This window comes from Dermacentor andersoni, chromosome 6 (genome assembly GCF_023375885.2).
Source record: "Dermacentor andersoni chromosome 6, qqDerAnde1_hic_scaffold, whole genome shotgun sequence".
In the NCBI taxonomy this organism is placed as follows: domain Eukaryota; kingdom Metazoa; phylum Arthropoda; class Arachnida; order Ixodida; family Ixodidae; genus Dermacentor; species Dermacentor andersoni.
The window spans coordinates 181,260,668-181,285,112 of record NC_092819.1 but is presented as its reverse complement, the minus strand read 5'-3'; the positions used below and the strand labels follow the sequence as shown (position 1 = coordinate 181,285,112).

Below are 24,445 nucleotides of genomic sequence, written 5' to 3'. Positions count from 1 at the left end.
GCGCTATGGAACCTCCTTCTGAATAAGTACACCAATGCTTTTATTTGTTTACTAATAAATGTCTTTCTACTTGTAAAAAAAAGTTGTGCAAGAAAAAGAATGTAGGATAAGGACGAAGACTGGTGAGCTTGCGGCGACTTTACCAGAGAGTTGTGGTTCCGATCGGCGAATAAAGTGTGCAGGGCTGCTTTCAGGCCGACGGATATTTTGGTTGCTCAATTGGATGGAAATAACCAGTGGCAGTGGCATGCAGCATGACCAATGCGAGAGCAGCTGACAAAGTATTGGTCAGCTGTCTGTTAAGCAGGGTCATGTTCATGAACAGAACGGCGCACCCGATTACCTTCAGGTGCACGGATGGTACAACAAACAGGCGTCAGGCCCAAGTTCTCAATTTACTACTGCTTGACAGCTCAAATTAGGGAGAGAGCTGGTAAATTGGTCTCCTAAACATATGAAAGGACAGCTGCTGGGGACATCACCCTCTACTCACGATGAATGATGTGCAACTGGTTGAACTGGCAGCATCAGGTCGTGATACGATAATGTTGAGGCTGCGTTTGGCAGCCTGCTGAACCGATTTTGAAGCTGACTGCTTCTCGCTAGCTCAAAGGGTGACACGATAGTATCGAGCGTAGCGCATTTGTGGAATACTAGAAGGTTGAACGCATCCTCCACAATGCCCTTCAGAATGTGTACAACTTTGTGTGCTTCTGACATGTTATCGAATTTCTTGCACAAAGCCAGCACATCCTTACCGTGTGCTACATACGGCCCAATTTATATCTGAACATGGGATGAGAGTTCCATTGTTTTGCAGCTGGCCACCTGACGACCAACAGGCTTTACAAACAACTCGATGAGCTTCTGCTTGCACACGTCCCAGCTAGTCAGATCCTGTTTGTATGTGCCGTACCAGACGCGAGCTGTCCCTTGTACGCAGAAAAATTTGCTCGTCAACATCACCATAGCATGCCACTTGTGGCTGCCGATACTTTCGTACATTGCAATCCACTCTCCGGCCTCACCATCTGTGCTTCAAAATGTTCTGGTGCTTCGAGGATACGCCAGGATGACAGGTGGCTGCAGAGGCTGCTTTTTCACTGTTGCTTAGTTGGCAATCTCAAACGAGTCAAGGCAGCGACCGCTTCGGAGTTCCGTGCTCGGTTGAGGAAGGCCATGTACCCAGCACCTCCACCAAATACGTTACAAAAAAATGTCTATTTGCAACTATACTTGCAAATCACGAGTTGACAGTATTTTCAACCAAGAAGGTATCGTGGTTCGAGTGATTTTTACTTGTTGCTCATCTGAGGAGGATATCAAAAAGTCTCATCTTCGTGACAACATGCTTCACCGCATAACAAAACTGTACAGAAGCGAAGCTAACTTTAAATAAGTGGCTATTGTGCAACGCACACTACTGCTTTGCTTCACACATTCCTCAATGCTTGTGACGATCTGAAGCAAACCAAGTTTGGCCTACATTGCGTACACACAATTAGCTTGGATTCAATTGTAACATCAGCTGGCTACCTAGTGCATAATGGAAATCACTATGCAGCTGTGCTGCATGACACTTCTTTAATTTTTTTTTTTGTGGTGAAATTTGGAAAGGGGGGCAGTTTATTGGGAAATTTTGGGCTGTGTCCATACACTCAGGAGGATTGGTAAGAATTCGGGAGTTCCCGGGACAAATCGGGAAAGTTGACAGGTGTGAGTCTGTCAGTGCTTGCAGCAGACCGCCATGAATAAGAGATGGGAAGAAACTGGAACTTTTTGAAACCTTTATTGGGCATTAAGCAATTGATGTGCTATCGCATGGTGAAAATATATTATCCTCCTATCTGCTACAGATATCTTTCCACTAATTAGATTTTCTTTTTTGTTCCAACATGGCTGAACAGAATCAACATGAGAAACAATTTCTAAGTGCCTGTCAAGGCCACACAGAAAACAAGCTGGTATCTTTTTTTGTGCGGAGTTTATTGTTGCATACAAGCATTACAAACTGCTCAGTGTGCAAAATCTTTCCATGCACGCATACACACACACACACTCACACAAGAAAACAAAATTCAGGCTTCTATACAAGTATTTTTGAACAGCTTTAAAAGTTGTCCTCTGAATAAATCAAGATTTATGCAAGTGCCTTACACAACAGCTTCCTGTAGTTTGGGCGTTAGCATGTCCTTTGACAAACAATTAACTTGCCACCATGCATCGCATGCATATTACATCCACATAACGATACCCCAACATTTTGCACACACAATTTGCTCACCTAGGAACAAATGCAAGCTTTCTACATTGTGCCTCCAGTGTTGGACTTGGGTGAACCATGCTCACACATTAATCTGGTAAGGACAAGCTATGGAGCTCGCAATGTCAGGCTATAGCAGCAACCTGAACGATGCTGCAACATCCTCGGCAGTGATCCTTGTGGAGTGGCACAATGACAGCAACATCCATCCCGCATTTCGCTGCACAGCTATAATCCTAGCCTAACATGCTAAAATTGAAATATATTTAGCTTCTCTGCAACTTGCTTGAAACAGTGCCTGCTTTCAGACATGTGCAGGTTAAAAAAGTCCATCTAGCAATGAATCGCAAAGCCAACGCATGGCATTAAAGGGCTCTGCAAGCAAGATTCGAGGCACAACGCAAAGTTCTTCCAGTCATCAAACGTTGTCCAACACACCGTGCCAAATCTGAAGCTCAGGCAGAACATTCGACATTGTGTCAACAAAGCCACACAACAGCAACAAAAGCTAAGGAAGACATTTTAATGTGTGCACGACGAATGGCTGCTGCAATGCGTAAGGTCGTCACACTTTTCATCTGAATACAAACGTCTAAATTGTGCAGTGATAATGCGGCATGCGTCAGTAAGTAAGCATGTCACATGTATAAAAGCTTTTTCAATTTGGAAAAGTCATCTTTCTCTTCTTTTTCAAAACACTATTGTTGTCTAGGATAACAAACACTGACGTGTCACCCGGAGCAGGAAGACACAGAAGTCCTATGTACATGGGTGTATATCTACAACTAGTTATCTCTGCCGGTTTTCATATAAACGAAAAGAAAAAAGGGTGGACAAACGCACAGAGTCGTTCAGAAAACAAGAAAGCCTAATTTTGAAAGCATGACAGAATCCACAAGGCAATGATAAGACGAATGGCATGACCGACAAGTTAGGGACGCCAGGCGACAGTATATAGGCTCGCCCCAATACAAAGGTGGCACTTCAAGAGAATGTCCCAAGACCACTGGGAGTGGCCCCTGTGGTGCGTGCTAAAGAACATGGGAGCTCGATTCATGCATCAGCTCAGTACACTCTGATGGCACATGGTATATCAAAGTAGAAAACTGCTCAACGCGTTGTGCACTCCAAAGTAAGTTGAACAGGCTCCCCCGTCCTCAGGCTGATGTTTAATGCACACGCTAAGATGCCAGCTCCACCATGGCAATCTGGAGTGTCAAAGAGGCAGATGAAAGTTCTCCTACAGGTTCTGTACAGCTCTTTATTCTCTTTCCCACAGGGAAGTTACCAGTAACTTCTACGCAGCCTTTTTTTTTTTTTCAACATGTTCAAAACACTCCACAAGAGAACTGCATTCAATAAAACCACACAATGCTGGTGGATACACATCTGCCAGGCTGCACTTCAGACTGCTTCAGTGTACAGCTGCTTTGCATTAAGCACAGCCCCAGAAGATTCAAGGCTGCAACTGCAATGGACTATAGAACAAAAGGAACACCAAGCATACTTTAAAAAAAATTGAAATATATTAACTAAATTTAAGGTTCACGTGCCTCAGAAAATGCTGACGAGCCAGCAAGGCAGCTGTTGCTTGCTGTGCCAATTTTCACTGCGGGCTTCTTCACCTCTAAGCCTTAAATGGCTGACATATGGCAGCCATCTTGCTGATAAAAATTCCCTCCTAACGGGAGAAAAAAAAAATATAGAACAAGACTGACCAGTAAAACCACAAATATGGGACAGTTAAAAAAAAAAAGAAAAACAAGAGGCAAAACACTAAAAGAAAAAAAAAAAAGAAAAGGAACGGCAGCAGCTTACCGGGAGACAAAAGTTCACTGGAAATTACCTGTGCGGACAGGTGGCATCGACTCTGTCCACTGTATAGTCAACCACAAAATTCATGGACCATGGCATGCAAGAAAACGTTGAATTCCTGAGCAGCCTGTAAATGTAGGTAGTAGTACCGCACAGCACAGTTGTTTGCATATGCTAGTAGAGGCTGGAAACATAATACTGGGCTGCATTCCGAGGATGCGAAGATATTCAGCTTTTTCTCAGATAGCGCGGCCCATGAACTTTTACGTTTAACTCTACTTGCAAAACCTTCCTCTACAAGCTCCCTCTTCGATAGATTTTTGTCCAAGGCTGGTTAAGAGAAAATGAGGAGCACGACAGTACATAATTGAAACGTCGGTAACACTTAGGCAAAGCTAACAACTGCTGCAGAAGTCGAGAGCAGCAAAACATTGAGGCATATGATGTAAACATTCTGCTCAACAAAGAACACAGCTAGCACCACACCTAGTTCCTTTCAGTGGAACAACTGGTATATGACCCCTTCATGACAACTGTGGCTGTGAAAGTGCAAGTCAATACAGTGGAACTTCATTATAACAAAATGGCATCGGACACAAAAGTACTTTTTTTGTATTTGATAATTCGTTATAACAGTGCTTGACATATCAGGCTTCAACTTTAGCAAGGCACTGGCTGCTGCTACAGGCACTTATCCACACAGCATGTCTTCATTTTAGAACCAGTGTTCTTGCAAGGTAAGCTCAACTTCTTGTGATACAACCAACCACAGCTCCCTTTTCTTTCCATGTATAATGTCTACAGTACTGCAAGATGGTTGTTAGCCAGGCTTGTTGGTACAACCTAAGCAGACGACCTGGGCCCTGAACACGGGACCGATGTTATCTGTCCCCTTAATCTTATGTCCTGTTTTTGCTGTTTGCTATATCGACATTACTTCAGGGTACAAGAATACAACCACAGATATTTCTAATAACACAAGTCAGTTTGGCCTACATCTTCAAAACATGGTACTGCATTCTTTTCCAGAATGCAGAAATGCATTCCTGCATGTTGGCCTTGCAGTAGTACATGCGTCAGGATGTCTGCCGAGTTGGGGTGCATGGGCAATGGCCGCCACAAACATTTGGCAACGCAAAGCCACTGCCACAGCACTGTCAAGTTTGCACCGATTCTCGAAGAACAGCACCCCCTACCATGTGAACGACACTGCAGAAGAGGCGCTGGATTCGCAAACTGCATTACAGGCTTTGGTGCTCCTACAATAAACGCACAAAATGCTGCTAGTTGTACCGGTACCAGTCAACACCATCAATTCGGGGTATGCAATAGGTCTGTCAATACAAGCGACAGCCAGTAACAACGCTGCTCTGATGACGCAAGTACTGCTGGCCGTTTTTCGATGTGCTGCATCATCATCTCGTAAAGGATGGGCGGGAAAGGAGGAAGGACAAAAGGGTGGCCACTTCAGTGGTGGTTGTTGAGCTCGGCCGGCAGGGACGTGGTGAAGGTGGGCGTCTCGAGCTCCTCGTGTTTGTTCACCTTGGTGTTCTGCTGCAGCTTGTAGTGGTTGATGATGTCCTGGTCAGCAGGACACGACTGGGTGAACGCATCCAACTGGTACATGTGACCCATGTAGCCCCACAGTGCCGACAGCATGCGTGGGATCTCGAAGTCCGCGAAGTACTTGCCTGCAAATGGAGAATAGTCACCTCACACTAGTATCATGCTTGCCTGACTGCACCAAATGGCACTTTTGCAACTGGCACCACAGAACTTAAGAGTTAAATTAAATTGAGGGGTTTTATGTACGGGCATACAAATACTCAACAATCACCGAACCAAACATCTACTATTCAGTTTTTCGAATATTCGGTGTAGAGACCTGTGCAATGCCACACATCATGCACGCGAGTACATTACTTCATTGTTATTGGCAAAAATCGAGCCTAATCAGGCATCGACGACTAAAGCTTATAGTTTATTGCCAAATCAATGTATATCTACAGTCAACCTCAGATTTTCTGGTCGACCAATTTTCCAGACATGCCCGATAATTAGGACTCCTTCGCAGCACTGTCACATATCCCATAGAGCCAATGTATAAAAATGTCTGAAATTTCGGATGCTCACACCCTTTGCTGTCCGATTTGACGGACTTTTTACCTCTAATCACAGATCCGAAGCGGCATTTGTTGCATCCCCATTTTGGTCATCTCTCAGCATCTCTCACACACCGATTCTGCTGGCTGTAGCCAGCCATAGCACTGCGTCCAGCATGTATCGAAACCTCAAACCAGCCCTCTCGCACACCAATATGTTGGCAGCCCTAGTCAACCTTAGCTATGGCCATAGCCTTTTGTGTTTATCCATATGTTTGGTTAGTTCTGCGATAGGTCGACACCCCCCTGCAAAAAATTATTCTGGCCCGACCGCAGCATTTGCTCAGACAGCCAATCAGAAGCTCTTGTGCCCTCGTCGTGCAAGATGGCGCAAGCACGAGCTGTCTCGCTGCTATTTAGGTGCATTGACGAGACATTCGTTTGAGGGATCACCAGCCGTTTGTGCGCAGGCGCGAGTAAGAGCGGGCGCGGGAGAGAAAATTGGGGGCTTTTGTTACTTGAATATGACTGCCTAGGCACTATGGAGGAGGTTTCTTAGCGCTTGCTATAGGCATTTGTCTCTACGCATGCCGGTCGAGTTTGTTGACGCTGGCTGCCGGCGCGGTAAAATAGATGAAGCAGCAGGCACTAACATACGATTTGGCGACCACTGTGTCGAACAGACTGTCTCGCACCTGTGGTGCTTGTGCTAAGTCAGCCATGTGGCGGATCATAGCTTTCTCGGGCCTTATGGCTATGTACCTTGTAAATAACATCACAGATGTTTCTGTGGCAGTAGCAGCGACCGTAGTAGAGCCCGGGCCGCATATATAGAAAATCTAGGAGGCCTTAGCAACCACGGTTGAACGCAACTGGCTGAAACGCTGCCAGTGACGATGACCGACTCAGCACCAGCACCGCAGGCACAAGAAAGTCTGTCCGACGTACCTTCAGAGGCAAAGTTCTGACTGGTGTTGCAGCAGCTGCAGGGCGTAGTAGTGCTGAACTTAGTGTCACAAGTTGGCGGCTTGGTGTAATTATGTTTACTCAATTGTGTTTTTTACCAATTGTAACAATGTGTCATTATTTTGCATTATTGGCGGCACTTACAGGACACCAAAGTGGCAAAGGGGCCACCAAACCTAGAATCTGGACTGGTCCGTGGGTTGGGGCTCGCCGAGGCCTGCATGTGCCAGGGTAGTATAATATTGGCTGTCCACAATAGTGGACAGCCAATTTTTTATGCGAACACCCCCTGGCACGCTTGGGCTCCTGCGACCCCAACCCACGGGCCACCCTGCGTCCAGCTTTGTTCGCCCCGCTACACCATGGTTGCCCTAGAGATCCTGCGCTGTCTGCTTTATTATAACTTCAGGTGCTCTCCTGAGGCCTCCGTTTGCCAGTTACATGTGCCCTCCTGGAGCTCGCAACGAAAAAAGCGACCCGCGACTTATACAACACCAGTCAGAACGTTGCCCCTTCAGACACAGCGATCACCAATTTGGGCGTCCGTGCCCACTGCCTCACCACGCGGGCAGCCAGTGGCGGAATGTAAACAAACTTGACCGCACTCCGCAATGCCGGCATGTCTAGGGGACAAACGCATATAGCATGCGCTAAGATACTTCCTCCATAGTGCCTAGGCAGAGTCATATATTCAAGGAGCAAAAGCCCCCATATTTTCTCTCTTATGCCTGCTCTTACTCGGGTCTGCGCACAAATGACTGGCAATCCTTCAAATGAACGTGGGTTCATTGTGTTTACGCCGTGTGGGCTTTCTCCTGCAGTATTGCCGTGATGAAGCGGAAGAATTCGCCTTTCACTGTGAAGCTAGAAATCATAAATCGGATCGAATGCGGTGAGAAGTCGGACGTCCCGCAGCGCGCATGAGTCCAAGGTGCACTCTCGGCACGATCTGGAATAAGGGGGAGATCAGGGCTAAATTGGACAAACTCGCGACCTGGTGCCCGTGGCGCCAGACATGTATGCACGGCCGTGTACGAGTGGTTCATTCGAAATTGCTTCAGATGTGCCGGCTTCCGCGTGCCCAGTGATGATTAAATTTTGATGAGTGTGACAAAGCCGTCGCTGGTGTTGCCGAAGTTTGGAGCGAGCTGTCAGAATTTCCGGAATCTGTTGACGAATCAACGGGAGACGAGTTGGTGAGTGCAGATGGTGTCGCAACCATGGGAGAGCCCAAAAACAAAGACTGCCGACATCTTACCGAGCAGAAGTGAAAGTGTGCGCAATGAGGAAAGCCATGATGGTCCTTCGCCCTCATCCTCCGACATGATTGGTGCACTTGCTCTAGTCTGGTGCTTTTGCACGAATGTAGAAGGTTGTGGCCTCAGCTGCTCCGACTCCTTAGACAATGTGGGGAGGTGCGTGCGTCACAGGCAGCGAAATTGCCCAAGCAGAAGAAAATGCAGGACTATTTAATGCGAAACTAAGTTAGTTTCATTAAAAAGTGATTTTATCAATGGTATGTTCTTTTATGACAACCAATTCTTTAGCAGGCTTATATTGAATTATGCTCTATATGAAACTGATAGGCGTTCCTTTGAGAGTTCTATATAGCTGGGTTCGACTGCATGGGTGGCTCAGAAATTTTAAGTCACAATGACCTCAAGTTCAAAAAGTTGTGCAGAGAAAGCGGCGCTGCTGATTCAGCGGTCGCGCAGTACTGGAATGGAGAGCTGCAGTCTTTGCTGTATTTGCTTGTGCCTGAGAACATTCTAAACTGCGATGAAACTGGATTGTTCTACAGAATGCTACCACAGAAAACGCTTGCATTTGCTGATGACCCTTGCCATGGTGGCAAACACAGCAAGAGCGGCTGACCGTCTTCGTAGGCAGCAACGTGTCGAGCAGCAAGAAGCTTCCGATGCTCGTCATAGGGAAATCCAAGAATCCAGGGTGTTTTAAGGGGGAACCCTACCTGCTCAGCACGAGGCTGATAAGCAGGCCTGGATAACACAGCAGTTATTCAAAGTGCACATTTGCAAGTTGGGAAGAAGGTACGAACAGCAGAATCAAGAAGTTGTGCTGTTTGTGGACAACTGTGCTGCACAAGCCACATAGAAGACCTAAAAGCTGTACACACATGGAATTTCTGCTGCCGAACACCGTTTAAATCCTGCAGCCAATGGAACAAGGCGTGATCTGTGACCTGAAGCTTCTGTACAGACCATGCTTGCTCACACGCATGATGCTGTGCTCAGACAGCGGTAAAAGCTACACAGTTGACCTTAGGTCTGCTACCTGCATGCTTGTGCACTCATGGAAGGCAGTTACACAAGAGATGCTTCACAACTGCTTTCGCAACGAGGGTTTCGCACTCAGCAAGCTGTCTTGCTGGAGAGAATGAGTATGTGCAATAAATCTCCTTCCATGGACTTTGTGTTCGACGACCTGCGCATGGCTGGTGTTTTGATTCCAACTGAGATAACTGTTGAAAGATTTGCCAATGCCGACCAAGATCTCGGTGTGCGGAGTAACAGACGAGTCTGTGAAGCGATGGTGGATTCGGATGACTTCGACAATGAGAATGAAGAGCCAGTGCCTGCACAGCTGACAAGCTCCGAGTTGACGCGAGCATTGCTGATGTCATCAGTGTAGAGCAATAATATCCTGGCTGAAACTGAAGCAATCATCATCGCATTCAAGTGGAACATCGTGCAAAAGAGGATCGATTTTTTCGCGCCACTATGGCAGAAACAGGAAGCGTTGACCCAGCTAACGATAGTGTTGGCTACACTGACGGCACCTGGGCTGCCAGATTTAAAAAAAATTTTATAAGCGGCTCTTTTCAGAGCCACCTCATCGATGGATTGGCAGTGTTACGCAAGTCTGATATTCCGTCCTTGAGCCTCTCCATCCGAGAAATACTTACAGAATGGTGCATTTTCTCCATGCGTTCGTTTTTTTGGACTGCCCGATTTTATAGATGTTTCTGTGGTCCCTTGGAAATTCAAAAAATCAGACGTTGACTGTATTTGGCATTCACACACTCCGTTTTAAGTGCCAATATAAATTTAATTGTGAAGCACGCTGTAGTGGGATACTCCGGTTTCATTTTGAACACCGAGGGTTCTTTAATGGGGGACGTGGCTTTCACATCGTGACAAATGGCAAAAAAAATAATTGATTTTTTGGAAATCACATTTTCAGTTTCTATAACTCTTTCTATCCCATTCCGAAATATCATGCCTATAAGCCATGTAGAAGTGCTCTAAAAAATTTGTTTTATCAGCCAAGGTAGTGAAAAATTTCACAGAAATCAAGAAAGAACAGTGTTTTCAAGCCACAATATATCGGAACAGCACCACCGAGCACCGCCATCTTGGTCCCATTAGAAAGCGCGTTTCTCAGTCTTCAAATTTGCCGCTTCAGCTATCTCCTCTGTACAGAAACAAGCACACAAAAAGCAAATAATTCAAGGTCGTGCCAGAGTCTGCGATAGGCCGTGCCCGCCACTCGCGTCGTCTGCTCGGCTCTTTGCCCCTTGCCAGCCTGGAAGTCTCCACTTGACGTAATCTCGACGTGTCAAAACGGGCGCTACACGGCCATCACTGTAGCATGCCTGATCCCTACATTTATGGACATCTCATACCTGCGGCTAAGCATTCCGAGCATCGGCGACGCCAACTTCGCGACTAAGATTCGCAAGCAGAATCCTCAGACATACGGCTAGGCCTTTCAGCACTGTGTTTTGGAATTCGTGACCATACACATCGCACATGCAATTCCCGTACCGCGGCTAAGCATTTTGCACATAGGAGTCTCCGACTCGTCGATCAAGCACATCGCGCGCGGACATCTCGGACCCCCGCCTAAGCATTTTGTGCATCGGCGCTTCCGACTATGCGACTAAGTACATTAAGCGTCGACTCCTCGGACTGTGAGACTAAGCACCTTGAGTGACGCCTCCTCGAGCCCAAGACTAGGTAACCTTTACATTTTTAGCACACGAAAAGGGACAAGGGACAGAAGTACGACACGGACACAGCGCTGTGTCCGCGTCGTACTTCTGTCTCTCGTCCCTTTTCGTGCGCTAAAAACGTAAAAGTTATGGAATACCAATATGCCCAAACCAACGCTTTTTCAAGACTAGATATTTCGCGAGTTGCCACCTCAATCTGCGTGACTAAGCACATCGAGCACCGACTGCTTGTACCTGCGGCTAGGCATTTCACGCGCCAGCACCTCGAACCCACAACCAAGCATATTGCGTGTTCAATCTATCATATTGTCACAGTAGCTTGTAACAATATCTATCATACCACCCCTTCATAAAAAGAACCTCATCATGAGCTCTGTTCACTAGGCCCCTTGGGCTGGCACAGACACCAGGCTGCAGAAGTGATCGAGGCATCATACAAAAAAAAATTCTGGAGAGCACCTAGCAGCTGCATATCTATCACTGGCTCTCTGATCCTAAGTTCCACAGCTATTGTCAGGTGACGATGACTTGGAAGGCTACTGACACTCGGAGCCTTCATTCATTAACATGGTCAATTCTACGAAAAGAAAAAAATGCCTCACTGATTGTACTGGAGACTGCTAGATCAGGCAGCCTGCAGGTACAACACTGGAACTATATTCATGCCCACACAGAGTACTGCACCTCAGTTTGAAACTCAGGCACCATGCTCTTTGTAGAGCAGCAGCAACGAATGCCATTAAATAAAAGGGGGGGGGGGATGAAGGCACACCAGACCAGAGGCCACATGTACCAGAAGCCCTACATCACAAAACACTAGAAAGACTACAAATTTGGTGCCTTTTAGAGGACTGAAGAGAAGGTGAAACAGCTGTTTTCTCAAAACTGTTTTCTTAGCCTTTCTGCTCAGTTTCTGGAGCTGATTCCTTTGTTACTGTTTAACATATTTTGACTCTATTTTCTTTTTGTCGTTTTTTGGGCTACATGCAGGCTGTGAGAGTCTCACTTTCTTATCTTGATCGTTTGCAAGTTTACGACATGGCTATTTGTCTACCCCGAAAGTGGGCTTGATGCGAGGGTAACAAAAAATGGCACTCCAAGAAATTTGTACTGCAAGAAAAAAAAAAAGAAGACATGAATGTCAAGACCATTAGCACACATTTAGCTATGTCGTCATTACTTAAAGGGACACTAAAGTGGAGCAACAAATCAGTTTAGAGGAATAAAGTTTTGTTTGAGAACACTGCAGGCAGTCATTTCAAAGTAGTAGTTTGATTATTAGATGAGCTAATGAGAGTCAAAGTATCAGTATTCGAATTTCGCAGCGAAACACCAAAGCCCGTACGTCAGTGTGACGTCGGGGATTCCAAATTATATTTTCCCATTTGGGCCACGTTGGCTGGGTAAAGGTTTCCTAAGCTTGCCATGTTTATTATTTGGTTCCTTTAGAACACAATGTAGTCAATCTGTACTGCTATATAAATAAGTAGGCCCTAAAAGATGCCATCAAAATCCATGACGTCACAGCAACCAGGTGCGGGAACTGCAAGGGGTGTCACCACTCGTCTCTCGTTCTTGTAATTTTTCTGGCTAACCAAGTGTCTTATTGTAGTAATAGTGTCTTCGGCGTCCTAGAGAGGTAATTTACTGATACAGAAAAAATAATTTTTCTCTTTAGTGTCCCTTTAACAAGCCTTCTATCACGTCTAAGTTCCCAAGGCTCTACAGAAAGTTTGAGGGAGAAAAATTCTGTTCAATATATTTCAATAAAATTTTCTCAAGATATCGCTCTGAAACTTTTATGGAAGCATCAGGGAGACATTCTAAACATTTGTGCCAATTTTTATCAAAATATATGAAGAAATAAGGAAGTTGATTTTCAAAGCCACGTCCCCCCTTAAAGGGACACTAAAGGTCACTATGAAGTCAAGTTGAAGTGATAAAGCAATGCTCAAGAATGTCTAAGGCGTCAATATAATCACGAACAGAGCTTTAGTAACCGAGAAATTGAGGTAAATGTATGACACAATTTGAGACGCCCCAGCGACATTCCGGTACTAGCCCGATGATGAAAGCACTCCTCATCATAATTTATGTCACTAGTACTCAACTACTCGTATTAAAAAGGTCACTTCATAATGTTATAAGATGGAAGAAAATGCTACTTGTCTACTTCTATTCGATTCTAAGAAAAAAATAACATTTTTAGAGTGAACCACTGCAGTGGGTGTAGATGGCATAACTGCGCGTTTCAGTTCAATTAGTTTTTTCTCGCTAAACAGGTTCCAGCGAAACACTGGACAAAGTCATGAATAGCGATTGGGACGTGGGCTAGTAGGCCGAAGTTCATTTATTCAGCAGGGGAGCCACAAAACTCAACTCCCGGCAGCAAGAGTGGTCTGCTTGAAGATTGACACATGTGGTACTAGCGCGTGCTGGTTTCTCTAGCTCTGGTCGAACACCATGGGAACGGTAGAACCAACTTGTGAGACGAGAAGGAAGTGATCCTTGGAGGAGGAGATTGGCCCACAAAAGATTTCTGGCTTGGTACCCATTTTTGTGTTGTGTTTGTTTTATTTGTGCTACACGAACTTCATCATGCATTGACCAACTAGCCTGAGAGCATATCATATGAAGCCAACAAACACTGACACCAACGACAACATAGGGGAAACTACTTGTGCTTAATAAATGAAATAAAGAAATTATAAATTAATGGAAATTAAAGTGGAAGAAAAAACAACTTGCCGCAGGCGGGAACTGAACCCACAAGCGCTCGTCCTGTCTGCTCCTTTCTGTGTCCGTGTTTCACTTCGCGCTAGAAGCCAAAAATCATGTTAACGAACCCACAACCTTCGCATTTCTACTAGGACACACATATACCCAAGAAAGTGGATGGGGAAACAGCGCCGCGGTAGCTCAATTCGTAGAGCATCACATGCGAAATACAAAGGTTGTGGGTTCAGTTCCCAGCTGTGGCAAGTTGTTTCTTTATCTACTTTAATTTCAATTAATTTATATTTCTTTATTTCATTTATTAAGCGCAAGTAAATCCCCCTATGTTGTCCTTGGTGTCGGTGTTTGTTGGCTTCTTATGATATGACATAAAAATCGGGACCCTGGGTTAACCCCCTCTCCTCGTTTATAGCCTGACAGCAAGTTATTTGAAGATACAGGGCAAGTTGAACTCGGAGCCTGTGTCCAGTCAGCATACTGCGCTACATGCTAGATGACTCGACTGCTATGTTTCGTGGCCTGGGTGCTGTGAAAAGCCATTGCCCAGCTTCATTATTGGCCAAATTGGTGCAAGGAGAAAGAAGGTGCTCTCAAAACTATGCAATGCGAGATTGTCAGCAGCTCTTTTTGAAACAACATATGCTTTGGTATGGTAGTGAAATTGGCGAGGCCTAGCAGCACCCTCGGCCCCTGCTTGGCATTGAGCTGACAGTAGAGAATGGTGACGACCCATTAGTGCAGTCACACCGGAAACTCTCCGTTAGCTGGCCGGGCGTTGCGCAGCACAATGTTACGAAAAGCTTCCCGCTAATGCATTCGTTCTTTAAACATTTTTGCACGTGTGGCTGGAAATAATAGCGCACTGCTGTGCACACACATCACTGCAGCAAAGTATGTTGTATATGCCTCGCCTAGACATACTTGCCCGAAAATTTTGTCCGTCGTAGCCGACAGTCCGTTAAAGCCGGACTCGTTACAATCGGAATTCGTCACATTAATAATTCAGGCAGGCCAAACTTAGAAAAAGTTTGTTATACCTGAAAGTGAGCTGTGTGCATATCCGCCGTCCTCAGATGATCCCAACGATGCACTTGAGGCAGCTGTGCCGTTTCATTTGACTCTAGTGTGCCCAGCAGCAGACACAGGGCTGCAATGCGCGCGTAAGTCGGCAACACTCACCGGCCACACGGATGTGCTGCAGGCGGGGCATGAGCTCGCAGTCAAAGCAGCACATGGTGTCGCCTGTGAGGAAGCGGTAGCCCCCTTTGCGCAGATGAGCATCGATGTTGCTCAGCTGGTTCAGCAGAGACTTCTTGGACTGCTCGTCCCGACGCGTCAGCATCAGCTTGAATTTCTGTCAGCACACACACACACAAGGTACACTTCTCTTAGCCTGAGGAACACAAGAGTCCCAAAAAATGCAATGTGATTTACAGGGCTGATGGAAAAAAAGTGCTTCTCTTTACCACAGCTGAGTGCCTTGGTGGCACGTGAAATGCAGCTGTCCCTCACTACTTCAACCTTTATTCAATCGCTTTTCGTACAAAACAGAAGGATGCTAGAGAAAGAGCTGTAGCTTGACTAAGTGCTGCTTCCTCCCATTACATGGAAAAAAAGAAAAGAGACAAAGATACACTTAACTGACAAAAAAAAAAAAATTGCACTTCAAGCTTATACAACAAAAGAAGCAAAGCACATTATATGAAATGGTTAGAAAACTACAGAGGCCGAAAGAACAGTGAGCGACTGAGAAGAAAAAATAAAGGCAAGAATAAAATATATCTAAATCGAAAGTAGCATACTTATAATGACAACTGGTCTACACCAACTAAAATTGCACCACAAAATTACACCAAAAGGACCAGAAAAAGTACATGAGCCTGGTCCCAGCTGTGACCGCAAGAAAGCATGCTCTGGTATACTTCTAATGGTGCACACATTATGTAACGCGCCCACATCAGGGCATTTGAGGTATTGGCTCATACTCATAAACAGATCGTTCAGATCCCCATTTTGCTTGATGACTTGCAGTTTTCTACAGGTGTGGAACACATGCCGCGACATATGCAATAAATGCCACAAAGGGAGCACAATGCCTTGACTAATCCAGCACAACACATTCAGAATGAGTGCTTATATACTGGCTGTTCCCAACTGATATCATGGCTGCGTGCTCAAGAAGCTCTGCTCATAAATGTTATAAGTCCCATTAATATACAAGAGAGTTGCCGACCAATTATTTGGAATTGGCAAAGATCACCTAGCAGTTTGAATAGTCTCGAGTGAAGTCGCCAGAATGTGGATTCACTAAAAATGACACGTATTCTCCACAAGTGATCAGGAAAGCATGGCAATACATTGCTGCATAAAGATACGTCTGCATGTGAGCTGGTCAACTTGTACTTCAACAGTCATCGTGATGCTGCAACAGATAGGCTGCCGTACACTGGATGACCTGAACCAGAGGTCAGCTGTGCTCGGCTACGAGACGAACAAGTGCAGGTTTCCTCGGCAACTCTCCTGCGTTCTCGCTACATCACGGCACTCACCAACGCAGCGCTTGACGCCATATTTTATTTTGCTCTATTCCGAGGGACTGAGGAACTCGTACAGCAAGGCTGTTCGAGACATAGTACCTATTCAACACTTTCCTGTCCACACCTATACTTGTCAATTATATAAACTTAAAAATTTTGCTGCACTTGGAACGCTTCTGGACAGCTAGCACAATGCGGTGCCTAACAGAGGAACTATTTTTTTACTTTTGCGTTTGTGTTTCTTTTACACCGCCGGGGGATCTTTAAACCGCCTTTTAGCTGCACGTGACGAGCGCTCGTAGCCTCCGACATGGCGTCGACATTGCGCTCAGCTGCCCTTCGAAAACAGTGAATTTCCATGGCTTCAGAGGAATCCGAGCCAGAATTTCGTGATGGTGTTAGCAGCATCGACTCGCAAGATGATTTTGATTCATCTGACTTCAGCACAGACGGCAAAAGTGCATCCCCGGCACATCAACAGGCATTTGCCACTAAGTTCCCTTTTCTACTCCGAACCGTTGCGTCACGGCCGCGCTCAGATATATCGTATTTACTCGCATAATGATCGCACTTCTTTTGTCAGAAAAATTGACGCAAAATCAGGGGTGCGATCATTACGCGGGTTAAATTTCTCGCGAAAAGAAAAAATTGTTTTTTCATCCCGTGTTTGCTGCTGGACACAAAAACAAGAATGGCCGCCGGCGGAGCAAGCCGAACGCGATTGTTTTTTTCTTCTAGCAAGTAGATTACGTGCATTGAAACAGTTTCTTCCGTGTCAGTAATGAGTAATATCGTTAATATCGAGAAGTTTGCAACAATAACGTAGCCATGTTCACTTTGAGGGGACAGAAACAGATGGGCGCGCTTAGCTGCCAGTGACATAGAAACACATGGCTGGCATGCTGTGGAAACTGCGGCATCTGTCTTCACTAATATCCTAATACGGCACGTTTCAGCTAAGGGTGGGCGAATATTTTAGCTGCGTTACAAGCGTCGACGTATGAATAGGGTACACTTTTAACGTATCAGTGTAAACGTGGCTACTATCGTTGCCGCTTGCGATTTGTTGCATGCCCACGAGTGCAGATGAGAAGAATTGAAAGGCGCCTTTGTTGTTGTTCATCACAACCATTATAAAGCCCACACATAATAAAGGCAAGTTTGGTTGCAGCTTTCTTTTAGTCATGGAAGTGCGGAAAGTGATGAAAGTAATGAAATGAGGCATCTACTTAAGAATGTTTGGTGCATGCAGATCGCTTGGTTCGTCTTGGAAGAGTCGTTCGCGTAGCATTCGACAGATGGTAAGTCCGCTCATTATTAGCTAGACTTGGCACACGACATATCGCTGCGGCAAGTTTGGGGTGCGATCATTACACGGGAAATTAAAACAAATCGAATTTTGACGACAATATTTAGGGGTGCGATATTGCTACGCGAGTGCGATCATTATGCGAGTAAACACGGTAGATTTCCGGTGTGTTCTAACGGTCACAGTTCTTACCTCCACTTCTTAAAATCACCAATTTCACAAATTTAAATAAAGAACAAGAAAAAAGAAAGGAAACCTTCAGCGTCAAAGTACATTTTGTTGATTTTTGCAACGGTAAGGCAAATTTACTTAATCTTGCCCCGTGTCATGCTTCACTAAATAATATCCACTTGAAATACTTTAATGGTTGAGACTGCAGAGGCATTTCGCTCTTGCTCGCTGCAAGCCCTTGTGAAGTGCAGGTTTGTTTGTGCATGCAGCCTTGGCAGTGCATAACTGTGCGACACCATCGTATGGGCTGCAGTTGGAAGCTTTGTGCTTATATGCATGCTTTTGCCATTCCATCCACTAAGTACACAAACTACGCAGGAGTTTGTGGTGTAGTTATCACCCACAGACCTGATCTCACTTTCTAGTGCGACCAGTCTACCCCTAGCCCCACCAGTCACACTTGATCGCTGAAAAGGGCAACTGCTCCAAGCACACTGGCGGCGAGATTTCTGTGCTGGTTTGTTACTTTGGTCGCTAATTTTCGCCACGGCCGTGCGCATACACTAGGCCTAGGCAGCATCATTCTGTTAGGATTCAGCAGTGAAAGATGCGATTTTCTTAGTAGCAGTCGTATAGCACTTTTAAAGGGCCTCTCAGCAGGCCCAATTGCAAATTTTGGTTATACACTGGAAGATTTAAGGCACTGTTAAGGGAGCGCTTTACAGCAGACATCATTTGAATAAGTTCAGTATTGCAGGAGATTGAAGAAACAGCTTTCCAAAACCACGCTGCCAAAAGATGCACGTCACTGTAAACAGAGACCCTTTGCCTCATCAGCAAGCAAGATTACATCCCTGCATTCTCTCATACAGCAAAAGCTCGTTGATTCGCAGCTTGGTAATTCAAGATTTCGGATAATTCAATGTGGCCACGGTGATCCGTCCATCGAGCGAGATGTGTTCAGTTACCTGTGCGCACTTGACGCCATGCTTGTTCATTTAGTTAGTAAGCGAATGTCTACAAGTTTATATGGCCAATAAAACTACTATCCTTACTTCAAATAGCTATCTACTAATTGGCTATCGTAATGAATGCTTCGCCTTTGGGTTGAAACTGCAAAATTTTTTCTCCGCGTCATGCATTGTTGGTCTGCGCAGTCGGCACAATGAACGGGCGGATGGAGCCGTCTCGATGTCTGGCACATCGGACCGCGTTGGCCGCGTCCAGTTATGTTGGCTGTGCCGTCGTACATGTTCCTCTTTTAATCCACGTCTTCGTAGCGCTCTTTTCTTCAAATATGCAAAACCAACTCGCCCACATCAAGCTTCTGGCTGTGCCAGTGCTTCGAATTACAGACGTTCATGCCAACGTGATGTGGCGTGTGCATGCACGCATTCACGCTACATCGGACTATATACGTACCTTAATTGAGCTACTTTTTTTTTCTCCGACTTTCATTAGTTTGAATTTTGTAAATTTTTGTAGCATCCCCGTGGAATTCAAATTAACACGCTTTTACTGTACTGTAGGCTAGGGTTGTATCGGATTCCCGTGATGAGCACCACCATTCTTTTTCTTCTCTTCCTGTCTTGCTCCGCAGCGCATTTCCACTGCCAGTGCTGCACCTTCTGCATTGGATTGGATGATCAACTGAAGTCACATACTGTGGTTGGTGACATTTGAGGCAATGTGTCTTGTGTCTAGGCATCTGTGCGTGTGACCTCGACTCTCTCGCTCAAGGTGCAGCTACCCCGAGCCAAAGAGTGCACAGTATTCCGTTTGAAATTTTGACCGTTTTCATGCCACACAGTCGTCTCAAACTTTGCGAACACGATTGCCACTGCATCACCTATGAGCCACGCTTGTTTGTTTGCATTGTCGAATACTGGCGAGGGCCTTTGAAAGCCACGAAATCTGCTCGTTAATGAAAGTGCCTTTGGGGACACATGGCAACCTGAATGGTGGCAGTTTTGTTTATGGCCGCCATGTTGCAAAATGGCGGCTGCGAAGTAAAAATCGGATGCCCCTGCCAAGTAAAAATCGTGAGACAGACTATATGACATCAGAAATATCAGTCACTGTCATACATTTGTAATACAGAACACATGGCAGTGCCTCATGGAAAAAAATATTTGTTGCAACTATATCCCGGAACTGAGGTATGCTTCAAGAACTGGAGTTGTCTTTGAATATGAATGAGCAAAATCTTAATCTCAAAATTTAAAAAGCTTGCGTATTCTAAGACAAGAATGGCTCAGTGCAAAGGGCACAGTGACAACTTACAGTGTTTGCACGAGGACACAACAAAGAGGCAGTGAACAAGCGAGCAAGTGCGATGTGATAGATTGGAGACAATCCACATGCAGTGGGGCGGAAAATACTGAAAAAAATTCACTAGAGTACATCGCCATTATTCTACGACATCGCTTGGCAAGGCTTGGCTCAGTTCACCATGCTGCAATGCCGCCAATGAAACATGATATGCTGCTTTCAATAGTGCGAGGAAAGAGTACTTGAATAGTTCGTTCCTGGTTTCGAAAGCATGAGCAACCCTTTTGGCACATCTGGGTGCAGATTTCTTTTATTTAGCCAAAAGGTAGTAGGGTTTGCCTCTTGGTGCAATTAGTCCAGCACAACATCACAGCACTTAAATAATCCAGACTTTTAGAAGGTCCCCGTGAAATTTGAATGACCAGTAGGCAAGTGTACAGCACACCATCTGATCAGGATTGGGTAGTACGGTTTATATATAACTTCACACACACATCAATTACAGGCCTTTTAAGTGCACCCAAGTTGCTAACTCAAAGAAATGGAACTTTGTGGTTGAAATTCCTGTAGCATCCTATTAACAGCTACTACAAAATCAGCCCCTCATATTTTTTTATTTTCTGTGGGATATGCTACTAAAGAAAGGCACACACTAACAATCACGCCTTTTTCGAGCCACAATAACTGTTTTAAACATGGAGAAAAGACGGGGAATGCGGGAGATGGAAATTCAAGACGATGAACAAAACGTGAACAAGGTGAATGCAGGAGCCAATGTTTTGACAAGTGGACTTGAAGAAGACAAGTCCACTTGTCGAAACGTTGGCTCCTGCATTCACCTTGTTCACGTTTTGCTCATAGTTTTAAATATAGTCTTTTTTGCCAGGACACTGACTGGGCTCAACTCAAACATTGTTGTGTTACAGCCCGCCCAGAATATTTTTACATTGGACCTCAGCCAGAAATCAGTTTTGATTTATGCTTGTTTACCTGATGACATGCAATTGATCGAAGGAATGCTACGATGTGTCCTGTATCTAATTTTTTTTTTTTAAATTGTGTAACTCCACCCTGCAAAAATACTTTTTGGGGGACCACAGAACTTATAAGTAAATATAAAAGAGTGCATAAAGATAATCAGGCAGAAGGGACTGCAGGCCAATTCTTGGCCAAGACAATGTAGGCAAGGTATATGTGGCCACAGAGACTCACGCTGTAAAGGTTCTCGATGACAGTGGCAGTGTCCTTGTCCTGCACAAAAAGGTTGTGCCCACCGGGGATGTTCTTCATGATGTAGCGCTCAATCTTCTCATTTTCCAACACTGCCTCGCCCCCATCAATCAGGATCGGCGGTGGCGTCGAGTCAAAGTTCGAGCGGAAATCAGGCGGAGGCTTCAGCATGTCCACCGTCGTCACCTGCGAACATACGTCCCACATGGCTTTCTAGGGCACAAGCTCCTGTGTCCATCAATCCAACTGCACATTTATTACGAAGTGTAGCATTCTAACATTTCAGAGCTAATTTTTCCAGAACCCAATGATGCCTAAAAAATGTAGTTTTCAATGAGTGCGGTAAGGGATGTAGCACTGCCTGCGACATATGCAAAGAGGTAGAGTGCTACTTGATGTTTTCTGCCCATACACGTGGACTCCTTCAGAAACAGGAAATTTTTACGACATTTATTCTAATATATACGCGCCACATAAATCATTGTAGAACCAGTACATGTGCTGGTTCCTCTCAAGAAATGCAACATCAAAATCCCGCATTGTAACAACAAAACCATTACACTTTATCCTACAGTCTAGCACTTGAAGTACACAGTCGACCACAAAAGCTTAGGGACCACGGGATCTCAGAAAACTCAATTTCTGAGCAGCCTGTAACAGTAGTCAGCAAAACCAAACATCACAATGTTGTTGTTGTCCACATCTACTGATAGAGGCTGCAAATGGGAATACTACGCTGTGTTGCGAGGTTGCGCAGATATTCAGCTATTTCTCAGATTTAGTGATACGCAAGGTATTGTGCACCTAATTGAAACAGCCATCTGGTACTCAAGACACTTTTATCAGATTTGAAAACCTCTTAGGACCACTCCAAATCTTCACAGCCCCAGCTGCATTGAAAGCTGCTGTGGTTGACTCATCTATGCATGATGCACGCCTATCAGACATGGCAATTCGTACCTGTTTACTGGAAATAAACTAACAATCCTTTTTAGCAAGCCTGCCATATCAACGATGGTGGACTGTTATTCAAAATTTGCACAATGAGTGCAACATGTGCTGTTGTCACGAGCAGCCATCTAAATTTTATGCTCATCACTTGCTATGCATGTGATAAACATGCTATGCACATTTCCCACCAATTGTGCGAGAGCACTGAAGACAATCATTAGTCATACACTTCGGAGTTTAACCGCCGATCAGAAGCTCAACAGCCAGATGTCCATAGCCATAGAGCCAGCTTGGCATATCTGGGACAATTAGTTGCAAATGAAAGCAAGACCAATTTCAATGCACAGCTTTGGGTTAGGGCACCAAAAAGAAAAATAATTTGGGCTGCATTAGTATATCACCCTTATACAATACAGTCGAACCCGGCTATATCGAACTCTCAAAAATACGCTTATCAGTTCGATATAGAGCATAATTCGATATAAGCCTGCTAAATAATTGGATGTCATAAAAGCACATACCATTTATAAAATCACTTTATTGATGAAACTAGCTTAGTTTCACACAAAATAGACCTGCATTTTCTTCTGCTGGGCAATTCTGCTGCGTGCAACGCACGCACTTTTCTGTTTTGTTTAAGGAGTCTGAGCAGCTGAGGCCGCAACCTTCTGCATTCGCGCAGAAGCACCAGACTAGTGCGAGCGCACCAATCACTTCGGAGGATGTGGGCCAAGGAGAGTCGTTGCTTTCATCATTGTGCCCACTTTCACTTGTGCACGGCACAATGTCGGCAATGTAGTCTTCGTTTCCGGGCTCTCCCGTGGTCGTGACACCATCATTTGCGCTCACAAACTCGTCCACCGTTGATTCGTCAACAGCTCGCTCCAAACTTCGGCAACGGCTTCGTCGCATTAATCAGAATTTACAGTCACCACCGAGCACGCGGAAGTCGGTACGGCTGAAGCTATTTTGGATGAAACACTCGTACTAGGCCGCGCGTACACGTCGGGCGCCGCGGGCACCGGATTGCGAGTTAGGCCGCTTTAGCCCTAATTTCCCCCTTCAAGATCATGCCGAGAGTGCACCTGGGAATCTTGTACGTTGCTGGGACATCCGACTTCTCACTGCGTTTGACCCGATTTATGATTTCGAGCTTCACTACAAAAGGCGCATTCTGCCGCTTCATCACGGCAACACTGCAAGAGAAGGCCCACAAGGTGCACACAATGAACCAGAAAAGCAGCGAGACAACTTGCACTTTCGCCATCTTGCACGACAAGGGCACAAGAGCCTCTGATTGGCTGTCTGAGCAAGCGGTGCGGGCGGGCCAGGATAACTTTTTAAGGGGGGTGTCAGCGGCGCCGAGGTAGCGCGGTCACGTGGGGAGAGCGGTTGGATGGAGCCTCGCCGCCGGGTTTTCCCGCCACCGCGAGGGAAAGTCAACTTCCGGGGCACTTTCCGCCGCTTGGCGTTCGATATATCGGGAGTCGCTACTAGTTTTGTTCGATGTAAGCGTAATTTTTGCTATATATACTCATTGTAACTATACCATGACCAGAAATTGTTCGATATATGGAATAATTTGATGCAAACGGGTTCGATATAGTCGGGTTCGACTGTACCAAAAAAAGCCATCCCTGAGAAGATGCTTGCCCAGCCAGGAAAGATGTAAAAATAAAAGATGGCTGGTGCCTTGAAGATCCCATGCCAGCTCACTGCGATGTTGGATTATTGACAGCGTCAGCTCAGGCCACGGAGCAAGAAACTTTTAGGAGTGGAAACTCCGCTGTTTGCGGCAACCAGAAAAGGTCACAAGCCTGCAGAGCCATTATCATGCTGGCGGCCTAGAAAGAAATTGCTACCATTTCGGCTGCCAAGGCAACCAGTCGTGTATGTTGCTTCCATTCGGCTGCGTGCGCCTGACTTCTACTGAGGGCACTTTTGCGCACTTCTTTAGCGCTGGTAGTCTGGAGAGTGACTGGTGCTACGCTTCAACCATTTCACCACAGTAAAAAATAAAATGCATTCCTTTCGATGACCACTATAATAACTGTAGCTTCTGGTTGTACGCGGCACTAATGTATGACACCCATGTGATGACTATGACTGGATGGGCAT

The 24,445-nt window shown here is 45.5% G+C and overlaps 1 protein-coding gene across 1 annotated transcript in view; it reads right to left on the bottom strand.

The window, feature by feature from the left end:
• Positions 1 to 1,770: 1,770 nt before the first annotated feature.
• Positions 1,771 to 24,445, bottom strand: part of Clic (chloride intracellular channel protein 5) — a 101,387-nt gene continuing 78,712 nt past the window's right edge. The window contains exons 3-5 of the mRNA XM_072288899.1: positions 21,359 to 21,562; positions 15,038 to 15,212; positions 1,771 to 5,769 (exon numbers count right to left, since the gene is read on the bottom strand). Coding sequence (XP_072145000.1) covers positions 5,546 to 5,769; positions 15,038 to 15,212; positions 21,359 to 21,562 — 603 coding nt within the window. The 3' untranslated portion in view covers positions 1,771 to 5,545. The remainder of the gene's footprint in view (positions 5,770 to 15,037; positions 15,213 to 21,358; positions 21,563 to 24,445) is intronic.